This window comes from Apteryx mantelli, chromosome 5, assembly GCF_036417845.1.
Source record: "Apteryx mantelli isolate bAptMan1 chromosome 5, bAptMan1.hap1, whole genome shotgun sequence".
Classification (NCBI taxonomy): domain Eukaryota; kingdom Metazoa; phylum Chordata; class Aves; order Apterygiformes; family Apterygidae; genus Apteryx; species Apteryx mantelli.
This window is the reverse complement of record NC_089982.1, coordinates 33,252,692-33,266,501: the sequence shown is the minus strand read 5'-3', so window position 1 is coordinate 33,266,501 and position 13,810 is coordinate 33,252,692. Positions and strand designations below refer to the sequence as shown.

The 13,810-nt window shown below is 42.0% G+C and overlaps 1 protein-coding gene across 1 annotated transcript in view; it reads left to right on the top strand.

Moving 5' to 3' along the window:
• RNF150 (ring finger protein 150) overlaps positions 1-13,810 on the top strand; it is a 125,527-nt gene that overhangs the window by 93,380 nt on the left and 18,337 nt on the right. Inside the window, exon 6 of the mRNA XM_067297108.1 lies at positions 5,251-5,461. Within this exon, the coding sequence (XP_067153209.1) occupies positions 5,251-5,461 (211 nt within the window). The remainder of the gene's footprint in view (positions 1-5,250; positions 5,462-13,810) is intronic.

Sequence of the window (13,810 nt, the reverse complement as noted above, 5' to 3'; positions counted from 1 at the left end):
TCCATGTCTCAGTTCACAGGTTTGCCAGTAAACAAGTATCCAGTAATTTGACACCTGCTTTCCTTATCTAGTATATGGTTTCATGACTTTCTTCTGCACTGTGCAATACCATGCAATTCCTGCACTCAGGCCAGTCCATTCCCTCTTGGGCTTTTTGCACCAGTAGAGGAGCCAAGCATTTCATTAACATGCTGCTCATCCAGTTTCATAACTAGGGCATATAGACAGAACTGACCTCCACTGTTTGGAGGCCTGCAGTCAGCTGGTAAGGTCGTTCCAGAATGGTTAGTGTTATAGGTCACAATTTACATCCAGAGTGCGGCTCTCACTGACCTCTCTGATAGCTGCTGAAGGCTGAGCATGTCGGCAAATCTGCCTCAGGTTGTCTGAGATTGGGTACATTGAGGAAAAGAAAAACAGCATGCTCAGAGGCCATGTGCGAAGGTTTTGGCTTACATGACTGGCTTTATTAAATACGAACACCTCTGTGGTGGCAAGCGTAAAACCTAATTGCCAGGAACAGTGAAAGGCATCACTTTCAATTTCCTCAGCCGCCCTTGCCCTTCTCACAGTTCCCTGGCTTGGTCTCTCTATACCATGTAGCCCTTGCCTAGAAAGGGTATCCCTCTGCTTCCCTCACTGAGAGTTTTCCACCTGGAGTTTCTAGGAAATAATTGTATATGATCATGTAATTAAAGATGCTGTCGTAACTGACACAGACAACGGGGTCAAGTTAAGCTTTCAAAGTCAGCCTTAGTGTTGGTCTTTCTTAACATCCAAGAGCTTGATTTTTAGTGTTAATGTTACACTAGCAAAGGATTTATATTATTAATTTCTGTAAAAATCCCCTAGGTTTCTAAGACAACAAACTGAAAACAGTCTGCTCCATCATTTGGAGAGAGCATACTGGCTCCCACCCGCATGGGACATTGATTAGGTTCCCAGAGGCAGAGCTGCATGTCAGAGCTTTACCCCTTGAGGTTATTGGTTGCAGTAGGAGCCCGTTGTCTGGGGGAACTATGAGCAGATGATATTCCTCTTGTCAGGGTCCCTCTGGCTGACAGCAAAGGAAACTAAGGTCTGAGAGTGTCTGGGAGCTTGTGGGCTAAAAACGCTTATATCGCTATCGGTTTCTGCTCCCCTTCTGTTTTCTTTGCCTTCTGTTTCTAAAATCTGCCTTAACTCCTGCTTCTCTCTTTCCTACCTTGTCCCCTGTGCCTGCTTCTCTGCTGCATAACCCCCCCACACCTAACCTTTACCTTGTGAGCTGCTGTCCTCTGTCCCTGCCTATGTGCCCATTCCCTGCTTGGCTTAAGGACTTTGTTCTCCACATTCACAGAAAATGTGAGTCCTTGTTCTTCTCCTTGCTGTGCTTGGGTGCTGGCTGCAGGAAGCAGAGAAGGGGCCGTCTGTCCTGTGTTGTGGTTTCCGGTGTCACAGCAAGCTTTCCAATAGCACAGAAAGTCCTGTTCTCTTCGGAGAGTGTAGACAACAGCCTCTGATAAGGCATCAATCTCTATCAACTCATGTGAACTGATGTTTTCAGAGGCTCATAATTTAGCCTGATGTCAGCAGACTGTCATGGGAAAAGACATTTCCCTGGAAGAAGCTGCAGAGGTCTAGGGCTTCTCAGTGAATGGTGGCAAACATTTCTGCAGAGTGGGTAAAGCAAAATGCCATTCCCTAACCACATTCTTAAGTTGGGTCAAACCATCTTAACTGAAATTTCCACACACAGAAAAGAAGCCTCAGGCAGGCAGGCTTCTCTGATGGGAAACTTGAATGCAAATTTGCCAAAGTTCTCTCTGTTTTTTTTAATGGGAAGAGCAAGGAAATCTTACCATAGGCAGGACTAGTGTAGTTTGTTCTGCCAGCTGCATGTTTGTCTTATGGTTGACACTAAAGAGTTGGCTTGTGTGACTGTGGATATATTGTGCTTCATTTAGCAGCAAGGCTCAGGATTTTCCAAGAAATGATTGGTTAAAACCCCCAAAATTTAAATGTTCAATTCAGTTTGTATCTAGACTCTTCATTCACTTTGTAACAAAGACTTTAAATATTATCTGCCTTAAAACAAGATTCCTCAGGCTGCAGTGAGGCCAAAATGACTGCACGGATTTTCACAGTAGCCGAGCACCCTAATGATCCAGCTTTTCACTGTGGTACCCTGCAGCTCCAGACGGTTATTAACTAAACATCTATCAGCAAACATTTGGCATAACTTTTCCACTGTTTCTTTGCGGGTGAATCAAGCTCACAGAGTTTACTTCTTCTGGCCATAATATTTGAAGTGAATTATCTGTGAAAGGGTCTTTCAAAGAGCTACTTTGCTATTGGCATGATCATATCAAATTAAATAATTTCCCTCTGCTTCTCGCTCTTCTCTGCAGATATCTGCTGGATATGCAGACAGCTGCATTTTTGGCAGCAGATTGGATGACTTGAAGCTATTCACTAAGAGCCTTAGCCAAGCCCTCAGAAGTCAATACAAAGACTTCCCTTGACTTTAGTGGAATTGTGCCCTCAAAGCACTTGCATGCAGGGAATGAGTGAAACCAATATAATTAAACTTCCCAAATGTATCTGGGTCACTCTGAGAGTGAAAACCGTATTATATATTTTTTTAAATCAGTATTTCATATCATTAGCTTTATAGTGTGCAGCTTAGTTGTTTGGGTTTTTTTTCCAAATAAAATGATGCAGGAGTAAAGAGATTAATTATACTGAATGATGCGATTTTTGCATCTTTAATGTTTAGTTTAGTTTTCAGCAGTTATAATCCCATTTTTAAAGGTTTAAAAGTTGGATAAAACCGCATTCTAGGAGTGACTGGAAACAGAGCAAAGGACAGACAGCTGATCCCTTGGAAAAAAAAAAAGATTTATTTTAGAGTAGAAAAGAGAAAATAGAGCTTTTTTAAGATATACTGCTCTCAAAGACAAATTTAATTTAAAAATAAAATTCTGAAGACATTTGTTATAAGAACCTAAAGGTGAGGGGAAAAGTGATAGGTTTAATGAATAATTTTGGATCCCAGTCCTACAGATAAATGCTCCATATTTAGCTTAGAAAAGTACCAGTTCAGTAGATTTCATTATATCCTGGTATAGTTCAATGTACCTTTATCCCAGATCTGAGGAAGGCTTGTGGGTTAGATTGTAGTGAGACAATGGCAATTCTAATTTTTGTCCCAAACTTTGGTTTGCAGGTACAAGTCACCTGAGAATTGTTTAAAATGCCTGTCTTTTTCATTAGGAACAGTTGTGAAAAAATATTCATGAAGTGGCAACAGTCAGACAGGGAATTTATGGGAAAAAAAGAAAATATGCTACATTCCTGGTTCTGCATATACTAACTTTCTATGCCTGAGTTCAAAAGGATTACTCATGTGCTTAAAGCTAAGCTTGTGTTTAAGTCCTTTGATCTATCAAAGTATAAGGACATGTTTTGCTTAGTTTCTGGGTGCCTGCTGTTGGAGATAGGCAGCTAGTGAGATTTTCAGAAATGCCGTAGCCAGTGGGATACCTAAGCATAGGAGAGTACCTCTCTAACATCCAGACATTGGATTTCCAGTCTAGCAGCTTAAGCCTCCTCTCTGTTGAGTGGTGAGTGGCAGGAACGGAGAGGGGGTGATTCATACCACTTACCTTAGGGTGGGATGAGTCGCGCAGCAGAATTGCCTCAGTCTCTTGAAGTTAGAGGAGGCCTAAGTGACTGAGCGAAATGAGCCATCTAACCTTTGGATAATAAAGACAAGTGGGAACAACTTAACTTTACGTGCCTCCTTACATAACAAGCTATCTGCATAACTGCTTAGCCAATTCAACCTTGTTGAGCTTGAAATCAAGTTCAACCTTGCTAAGCCTATCTGTCATTTCAGAAGGCTTGCACCCTTGCACACAGCATCCTTGTTTCTGAATTAGTCTTATTTTTGTTATAGTATTTTACAACTTCAAAACCCAGTTCCTGAAATAGTTATACAAACAAATTTTCTCCATGCCTTGGGGAGAACTAGACGTGGTTCTGTGGGTAAATGGCACAGGAATCTGCTGCTGCTGCTTAGAGGAAAAAGAACTTTTTTACTCATGGTTGCCGCTGATGATTTTGGGGATCTCCACAGAAATCACTGCTTTATGAAAGGGAGCACCAGACTTATAACAGGCCTGGAGACATCAAGGGTAGAATCTAGTTTGACTGCTTCAAGTGCTCCATTTGGATGTAGTCTCAATGGACAAATAATCCTCTCTACCTTCCAGGGCACACTTGAATTCCCAGTGCTCTTCCTGAATAGGTGCTGTACTGCCAAGAATACTGTGCAGAAGGTGGGCACCACAGCCCCTCTCCCACTTCCCTATAAGCTCCGTGGAAAAGCAGACACCTGACTTAAAGAGCTTGGCTCATTCTGTAGGGGTAGTTGTGTTCAGTATATAATTGAGAGAGAGAGAGAGAGAGAGAAGTGCCTAAATTACATGGACTGAAATCCATGCTTGATCTCTCTGGATCACAAAGCAAGAAAGACTGTGGACTGAATAAAACTCTTCAAATTCCCTTTATGGATTATTTCTTTTCTCATCATTTTATTTTGCAGGAAATACAGCATTAGCAAAGCATAGGTCTTTGATGTTAAAATACTTGTCTTCTCTTATCAAAAGCTTTAGCTTCTATTCTTGCACCCCACACATAGATGCACCCACAGGCATTTACCGTGAATTCCTGATCCAGAAAACTCTGATATGAGCTCTACAAAAACGTATATTTAGGGAAAGCAATGAATTTGAAGAAAATCATTCCCCTTCAGCTACTGTCTGTGTTTACTTTCCTAATCTGACTCAGCAATCTGCCTGTGTTGAGCAGATCATATCAATAAATGAACTACTTTTTCACTTTGCACTCTCCTAAAACCTTTAAAAAGTATAAATAAAGATAGTTAGATATTTTGGGTTACACTGTTTCATACTAAACACTTCCACTGCATACTTTGGGTACAATACAGTACAATACAATACAAATTGTATTAAGAGGACTTAAGTACATAAAAACAAGCAAATTCAAGCAAACAAGCAAGTTCCAGAATTCATTGGATGTTACCATTTACAATACTTACTCAAAAGCAGTCCCATGGGAATCAAGAGAATGACAATAGTAGCAGTAGGTGTAAGGGAAAGTGAAAAAGCTTTAAAAAGTGGGAGCAGGTAGATTAAATGTGTCTATCAGATAAAAGCTCAAATTTCTTCTTTTTCTTCCCATCAGCCAAATGCAGATTGCATAGATGATATACCTCCAGACTTGGAAGCGTCCATAGGAGGACCACCAACAAACCAGATAACGGGAGCTAGCGATATAACAGTCAACGAGAGCTCTGTAGCCCTGGATCCCCCGGTCCGGACTGTGGGAGTACTACAAGTCATCCAAGACTTGGACTCCTTTCCCCAGGTCGGGGAGGGTAACTTCACAACAAGCAGTAAGTTCCTCTTTCTGGCAGAACTTGCACTGAAAGAAATATGTAGAAACCTGAATCAACCAATCTTTAGTGGGAGAAAAATGGCTTTTAAGGGCTTTTTTACTGGAGTAGTCCCCTGACTTTAAGCCCAGCAGATATCTACAGGGTAAGCAGATTTAAATATCATGTCATTCTACTGTAGTGCAGACACTTTCAGCCCTGTGTGCAAATCGGTGTATTACTCCAATTGGAATTCTCTGCCTGGACAGAACAAGCTGTTTCAGTCAACACAATTCAATGTAAACTTATGGTCATCTTCAGATCTTATTTACAGCAAGTGGTCTCATTCACCATGATAACCTGCTGTGTTTCACCGGGATTCTTTGCTAAGTAGATTGGTGCATGTTCTTTTCAGCATTGGTCTCAGCCTCACTGGACTGCAAGTTATCATATGGAAGTTATTCTTACCCACATATCATAAAATAAGTAGTAAGTGACACAATCACTTTCACTGCCTTCAGTCAAGAAAAAAAGAATGTTGAATTCTGTTTTTGCCTTTCCTTTATTTTCTTATGTCGACTGAAGCTTGACTGGTTATTTATTCATACTTGAACTTCTCATTTCAGAAGGATTTATTATCAGAGTTCCTGAACTTGAAAACTTGAGTTAGTGAAACAACACTGGCAATTTGTACTAAAAAGGAGAACTATGGATGCTTCCAGTGTGTTTTTTCCTACTTAGTTTTCACTTGTTCAAGGAGCACTGTTTGAACAAGTAGCTCCCAAAATGTCTGCTCATCTCTCTGTTCCTAAAAATGATGTTCTTTGTTGAAAATCTACCTCTGATGGTTTAGAAAGAATAGTTGTCGTCTCCTCCAAGTGAGGATTGTACTAGTCTAAAATTCCCAATTTTAGATAAAATAGCAGATAAGCAGAAAATACATATTTGTTTGGCACCAGCTTGTGTGTAAGTATTGACAAGAATATTGTAGAAAATCATCAGATATATTTGAAGGGAGGTAGAAGAATGTGATAAAATACAGGTTTGGATATGGAACCTGTGCAGTCCGTAGAGAAAAATGATATATTTCAAGCATTTTTATGTACTACTCTGGGCCTGGGTGTGAAAAAGAAAGCAAGTAATATGATGTGTAAAAGGTGGGAGAGAGATGAAGGGACTAAGTTGAAATGATTCTGCTTGAGTCTCCTCACTCATCAGAGAGACACTATAATCTCACTTTCTCTCGTATTGCTGTTCTATTGCAGTATTTCTTTGCTGCCTTGTTCTGGCAGCAGCTGGTGTTGTGGCAGCAAAAGAAACTTCTGGAAACACTGGGCTGGTAGCCTTAGGCATTGAATCATTCCCATGACCCAGCAGTGGATTTCAAACTACCTTTGTGGATTATGTGCTGGTTTCAGTTTTGGTCCTTTTCTGTTCAAAATCCCGGATGCAGCAAGGGGGAAGTGGCACGGTTGTACACCCTGTCATGGTCTGGGGCCAGTCTGTCAGCTGGTGGGATATGGCTTTCTCAAGCCTCCTTGGGTGCTGGCAAGGGCTGTTCAAAATAAGATATTTTATTCCCTCCAGTGATTGTTTTTAAATGCATTTGAGGCTAATTTAAACTGTGAAACTACTTCATGGTACTACAGTGATACTAAAGACTTGGGCTATAGATCCTGGTCTCAGTTGTACCTGCTTAACGCTCCTGAAGCCAGTAGCTCCCCGGCAGATAATTGTCTGTGTCCCACTGGTCTTTACAGTGTCCAGCGTTCAGGTAAGGCATGTGGGCCATGGTGTGCCCTTTACATGTGTAGCTGCATGGCACATGGTGAGAAGAGCCTGCAGTCTGGTGGGTAGCACAGCACAAGGGATAGTCCAGGCTTTTGATCCCAGGATCTTGGCTCACCAAGAAGCAGTTTCAGAGCTGTTTGGGTTTGCATTCAGTGGTAACAGTGGTGCCAAGGCAGCCAGGGAGCACAGGAGCTCAGAAACCCTTCAGCCATTCTCCTTCCCTCCAGGTTTGTTTCCAGAGTCTGCGGAAGGTTTAGTGTCAGTCCAGATTTGTTGTTCATTTACCAGTTGCTGGCTAAGTAAGTGGGTGAAAAACTTACTCTGAGCCAGGGGAGCACTGCAGTGCCTGCTGAGTCACTTCATTTTGCCTTCATTTTTTTCCCTTACGCTTTGATGACTTTGGGCAGTAGTCACTAACACTAGACGATCCTGAGCGCAGATAGCAGTGCCCGTGGGCAAGGCCAGCGGTCTCTCCAGGCACACTGGTATTTAAGCAGCAAAGTGCGGAGCTCCAAGAGGAGCCTGAAGCCAGTCACCTGAAGAGGCTGGCCACGTGGTCTGGGGGGAACTGTGAAAAGGCTTTCTCCCCAGCTGTTCGAGGGAGAGAGAAGAGAACAGAAGGGGGACATTGGCAGGTGGCCTGAGCACTGCAAAGTTTGCCAGCATCACTGCATCACAGGGGTGACCCACTGCTAAAACCAGACCTCTCCAAGTGTTTTTTAAGGAAAGAGGAGTCCTGTGAAAAGCTCAAAGGACCTTGGCAGCTTCCAAACCCTGGTATGTGCCTATCACACATAGTCACTCAGGGAACTCTAGTGCTTGCTGTCACCTACCCATGTCGACATGAGTTTTCATCTGAATTTCTCGATTCAAAGTAATACTTGAGTGTTAATCAGTAGTTGGTGTGCAAGTTTATGCATTCTTATCACCACATCCAAAAGTGGTGCAATTTGCAGTAGTCCTTGGGAGCAGAGCCTTTTGGTCCCTTTTTGCAGAGGAGCTCACATCAAAGAAAAGTTCTTTAGTTGGAAGTTAGGGGCTGAGTTCCAGCAGTGATGGGAATTTATACCTCCAGCTAACTTAACATGTCTTTGTAGGTGTTCAGGGACTCTGAAATGTGGAGCCTAGCATTTTAGACAGCTTGATCTCTAAGCCAGTGAAAGGGGAACATCCAGGACCACTGTATAGTTGAGGTATGAAACCAAATGATACCTAAATCAGAGAGCAACTGTGGGCTAAATAACTGGGTCATGGTTGTCATATAGATGGGGCTTTATAAGAATTTGTGTCTGCTTTATTTCCCATTTCCAGAATGCTCCTAGTTACACAATGCAGAGCTTGCTGAGCGTGCCCTTTCTGTGAACTAGCCTGCCTGGGACTTTATAAGTGATGATGCTGATTGCTGCTAGGAATCTTTGCTGAAGTTATTAGGTTTTGGCCTCTTTATTTAGCATTAGTGACAGGATCATTCTCCTAGGCTGAGTCTATGCTAGAGCTTTTCTTCCTGTTGTTACTGAATCTGTGCAAAATGCCTCCAGTGCAGTCTTGACGTGGCGGCCTGTATCCTGTGCCCTTCCCTGCATCCCTCCTTATTCCTGGCAGGGTTCAGTAGCCCAGGAGGTAAGGGACTCGCCCTCTCCTTTCCACCCACTTCTGCAATAGTTCTTTTTGCTTAATTGTCATCGCATCCTTTTTGTTTGTTGATTAATCGTTCTGGTATTATTTTCTTGTTTTGGATTTAATTTCATTGCTGCAGAAGTTGGCAGGTAAGTATCGATCAGAGAATTAGTATTTTACACTACCTCTGCAAGAATCATGAAATTTCACCAAAATTGAAGAACAGCAAATGCTGCTACAGCTATACAACAGTTCACAGAAAACAAACAAACAAAAGAGTTTGACATGGCACTCCATCCGTCTGGGTCTTTTTCTAACTTTTCCTTTCTTGTTGCTCTGCCACCTTACTTCCCAAGGGAAATGCATTCTCAGCTTTTATCTAAGCTCATCAGGTAAATAAACATGGATTTTCTCTTCAGAAAATCAGAGTGGGACAAGAGAAAGAAACATCATAATATCTGCATATGATGCAGATTTTAATATCTGCATATCTCCTTTCTATATTTACAGGGAGCATTCAAAATGAGAAGAGCTCCCACAGTGTGTCTGAAGGGAGGATATTTCCAGAATACTGTTCATACTGGGTGAAATCCGTTCTCCACTGAAATCTGGTGGCAAAGCTCCCACCTACTTCAGTGGGGCCAGAATTTCATCTCTGGAGCTTGGCCAGCACCTTCTTTTATTTCTGTGCATGTGCTCAACAAACATTTCCTCTTCTCTCCCTCCCTCTGTCTCCCCCTGCTGCTGAATAGAAAATGTCTTCCCCCGGGCCCTTAGTCATGTTCTGTGCTATGGATGGCTGGATGGACTTCATTCTGCGGCCTGTTCCTGTGGTTTCCTGCTAAACCAAGCATCTCCTGTGTGACAGCACTGAGCACTAAAAAATGGACCAGCAGTTTCTCTCCGCTGGCTTCTGCCAAGACGCAGACTTCATCTAGTCCTCTGAGCATGTCTACAGCCCAAAGACTGTTCAGTATTTAGTCTTAGTGACTGTTAACTTTATGATGGGATTTTCTGCAGAATCTTTGAATAGCATCTTGAAATATGATAGTTCTTTCATCAGTTGCTAAAAATGGATGAAAAATTGGAATGGGAAAAATGGGGAAAAATAAGGGTGAAAAAATTGCGTGAAATACCTACATGCTCTTTCCAGCTGAGTTTCCTCCTTTGATCCTATTACTTTTCAGCTTTCCAGAGGGTATGAGAGAAGATATGCTAAGAATCTTTTCCCAAAGTAGTGCATCATGATGGTCTGTGCTGCCCAAATTTTTAGTAGAGAGTTATACAAAGTGCTGCTGCCATCTTTGGAAATTCCAGAGCAGGTGGAATTTCCTGCTTTAAAGACATTGTAGAGTGTGAGCTAATAATATCTGAACTAGAAGAGGCTCCAAGCTCAGCTGTTTTGGAGGAGTGGAAGATGGGTTTTGGTTTTGTGGAAGACACTTGCAATGTCCTTTGGGTCAGGCTCAGCCATCACTGAATGATGCAGTTTAAAAAAAGATACAATTTATTGGGAAATTAACATCTAGATATTTGAAAAGTCACATTCCTGACATTTACAGGGGAAAAAGTAGTCATTCTTTTTTTTTTTCATCATTTATAGTATCTTTTATAGCATCAATTAGCATGCAGTGCTTGCTAATTTCTTCAGCAGATCTTGTGCACTACCTAAGTCTTTGCTCCTTGTTGATAAATACCTCTCATTTTTCAGATTACACAAGGTTTTCTGCACTTTTTGGTGAGATGTTCTGTTTGAGAATGTGCCACACTGTGTAAAGCCTCAGAAATCCCACCACCGCTATGTCTGTAGTTGGAGGAAGATCCATAAATTTTCTGCTCCAAACAAGGGTAGGAGCTTTAGGAGGAAAGCCCGCAAACTCTCTCCAAAAGTGTCATGTCACCTACAAAGTTCACTGAGTTGAGCAGGCTATGCAGCAGTGTGGGCATTCTAGGCAAAACCAGCAGTTCCTTTTCTTCTTTCAGTTTTGTTCTTTCCATAAAACCCTGCCAACGTATAGCTTATGACTGTTAGGATATTTTCAGGTCTCTTTGATAGTTCTTCGTTAAATCTATTAATATAACTTTGCAAGTAATTATTTTGATCTGTGTATGTCTAAAATGTCTTTTTGAAGAGTAATCAGCCTTTGGAAGAAGATGAAAGTGTATGATAAGAATCTGATCCACTGTTGTCTTGCGAGCACTTGACTGTTCTTCTTTGCTATTAATAGTTTTGTTTAGGCAGAAAGTAAAGGGGGAGGAAAAGGTGAAAAATTCCCTAGACAATACTTAATACTGAAAGTTATTAACACTTGCATTAGCACCTAGCACTCTCCTGGAGACAGAATACTCATGGGACCTACTTAAAGGCTGAGCAGGTTGGGTCCCGTGTGTCTTGAGTATGACATAAGTCTAGTGTCTCTATTAAAAGCCTGTGTGGATGCTGCATAAGTAGTTATCGTGGACTGAAAATTCCACTCAGCTGAGGTCTTAGATTTGTTTTAAGATTCACACCAGTGCTAGCATTGCATTGGTGGTTTGGAAGGCCAGCAGTGGCTTGAAAGGTTCACCAAGTGAAACCTGGCTGGCACTAGAAATGACTTCTGGATTATTACATATACCCCCAAGACACCTGCCAGGTTCTGTGAATGCATGGAGGTGTTTTCCTGTTATAAAAATGTTCTTCCTCTCCGTACGTGGAGACATGAAATACAGAGAAAACCGTTTCTATACTGCAAATAGCAAAAATGGAGGTACAAAAATGCTGTGAAACAAGAAGCAAATGGTAAAGTCTAAATTCTTTTTTTTTCTCTCTCTATTTCACATCTGCTAATTGCATTGACATTGGGTATAGATAGCAAGGACAAAACTGTTGGTTTCCAAATCTTACTTCTTCTCTGCATAAACACTCAGCTATCCCTGTGGCATGACTAGACTGCACAGTGGGTATATGCTGTAGTGCCCCCGGTCTCTCTCTCGATCAAACTTGTGTTTCCTTCCCACAGACAGCAAAGGGGAAGTGGTAGAAGAAGGTGCTGAAATCTGACCCAGACATAGATTCAGGAAGTGCCTGACAGTCTTTGACATAATTGTCAGAATGGATTAACCTCCCATCATGAAGTCTATGAAATCCTTGGGTAACACTTTTTTAAATCCTTGGGAAACTGTTCTGTGGCAGCATGCCCTGCTGCCAAGGTTGGGAGAGGCCGGGAGTTCCCAGCTTGCTGGTGGTTAGCAGGCTCAGTGGTCTGCTCCAAAAAGGGGCCTCTCATCTTCCAGTTATAGTCGAACAGTTCGGAAAATCCTCTACCCAGGGCCCTTCTTGCTGGGGACAGTTGCCCTGGGAGTAGTTCAACAAGCTTCAGGCAACAGTGTGAATAAAATAAGTCGAGCACAGAGAGAAATTGATATACGACATAACACCTCCCCTTTGTGTCCTGCCTAACCTAGGATGCCAAAAAGGCTGCAGACCTAGGAAACTTGTCTAATAATCAGCTCTTTAGAAAAAATATTCCCTTTCAGAAATGGAAGCCCCAATTTCTAAATTTGTTTCTGCGTACAGGAGCTGTGGTTGTACCAGCTTACCTCCCTCTATCCTAGATGACTTGTTCCTGCCTCTGTGCTGCTCTTCTGTTGTGCAGCTACATTGTGAAACCAGTCCAAAAGCTAACCAATTGCTTTGGATCAGACCCCTGATACAGTCCATGGTGTAGACACACAAACAGGTGTGCCAGTACAACAAGAGGAGAGAAATGTGGAGCATGAGAGAAGAGAGGGCCATATTAGCCAGCTTTCACAAAACTATTGCCAAAAGCAAGCACACTGTCTCAGAAGCACAGCTGGACCCTACATAGTTGTCTGTTTGCCCCCCACATCAGGATAAACAAACAGACAAATTAAGCATGAAGTTTGAAATGTCATTTGAAAGCAATCAGTCTGGATGTGCAGGCATCATTTTATTAGTGGCCATTGAATATGAAAGACTCAAGAGATTTATTATCTATTATGATGAAAATCAGTTAGTAAAGAAAAGTGCCCATGTGAAAACTGTGATTGAACACAAGTGTGTCCCTGGAAGTTAGGTTCCCAATTGCTTTGGACATGCATTGCATTTGTGCAAGGGGAAAGGGGGCATGAGGACTGGGATCAATGATAACAGCTTTTATCTTTCTTTATACTTCACTGTTTCAAGCAGACAGCTAAAGAAAACATTGAACAACATTATTTTTAAAGCAAAATGGGCAGACCATATAAAGTAAAATAAAAATCTGAATTGCAGAGAGACCAAATGACTTCATGCTAGCTGTTCTCTTTGATTTATATTTGGGAATGAAAGGTTCTGCCTTGCAAGGGATGTTCAGCATCTTGCATACAATCTGTGTGATTAGTTAGGACCCAGTCTCACATCTCTAATGTCTACAGAGTTCTTGTTCTTGTCAGTTTTTGCCCAAAAGCCTTCCCCGAAATGGGCAGGAAGTGCTGTTTAAGATACAGTGTGCTGCTGTTATTCTGAATCTTTCTGACCAATTCAGGAGCAAAGACAAATGGGAGATGCAAGGAACCAGCTTGGATCAGCACCTGAAAGTAAGAATTTTTGAGCTGAGCCCTCGCTCTCTAGTCAGGTAGGCAGAGTTGGAAGGTCAGTCCTGTTGCTTGCTGCCATTGTTTCAGACAGGTAAGCTATGCAAAAGTGAGGCTTACTTGTACTATGCAGAGCCCAGAGACCCCTGTCAGGTCCAGGGTCTGTTGTACCAGTCATTATATACACAGACAGTAACAGATAGATCCACTTCTGAAAAATTCACAGGTAAGAGCAGATATAACAAGCAAATAAATGTAATAAATTTAGTGGGTAAAGAAAGACAGCAGAAAGGCAACTCTGCCTATGAGAGGGTAAATTCGTGAGGCTGAGATATAGGAGGCACTTGTGCATATGGTCACCCTTGGTTCTGCTGGCATGCATTT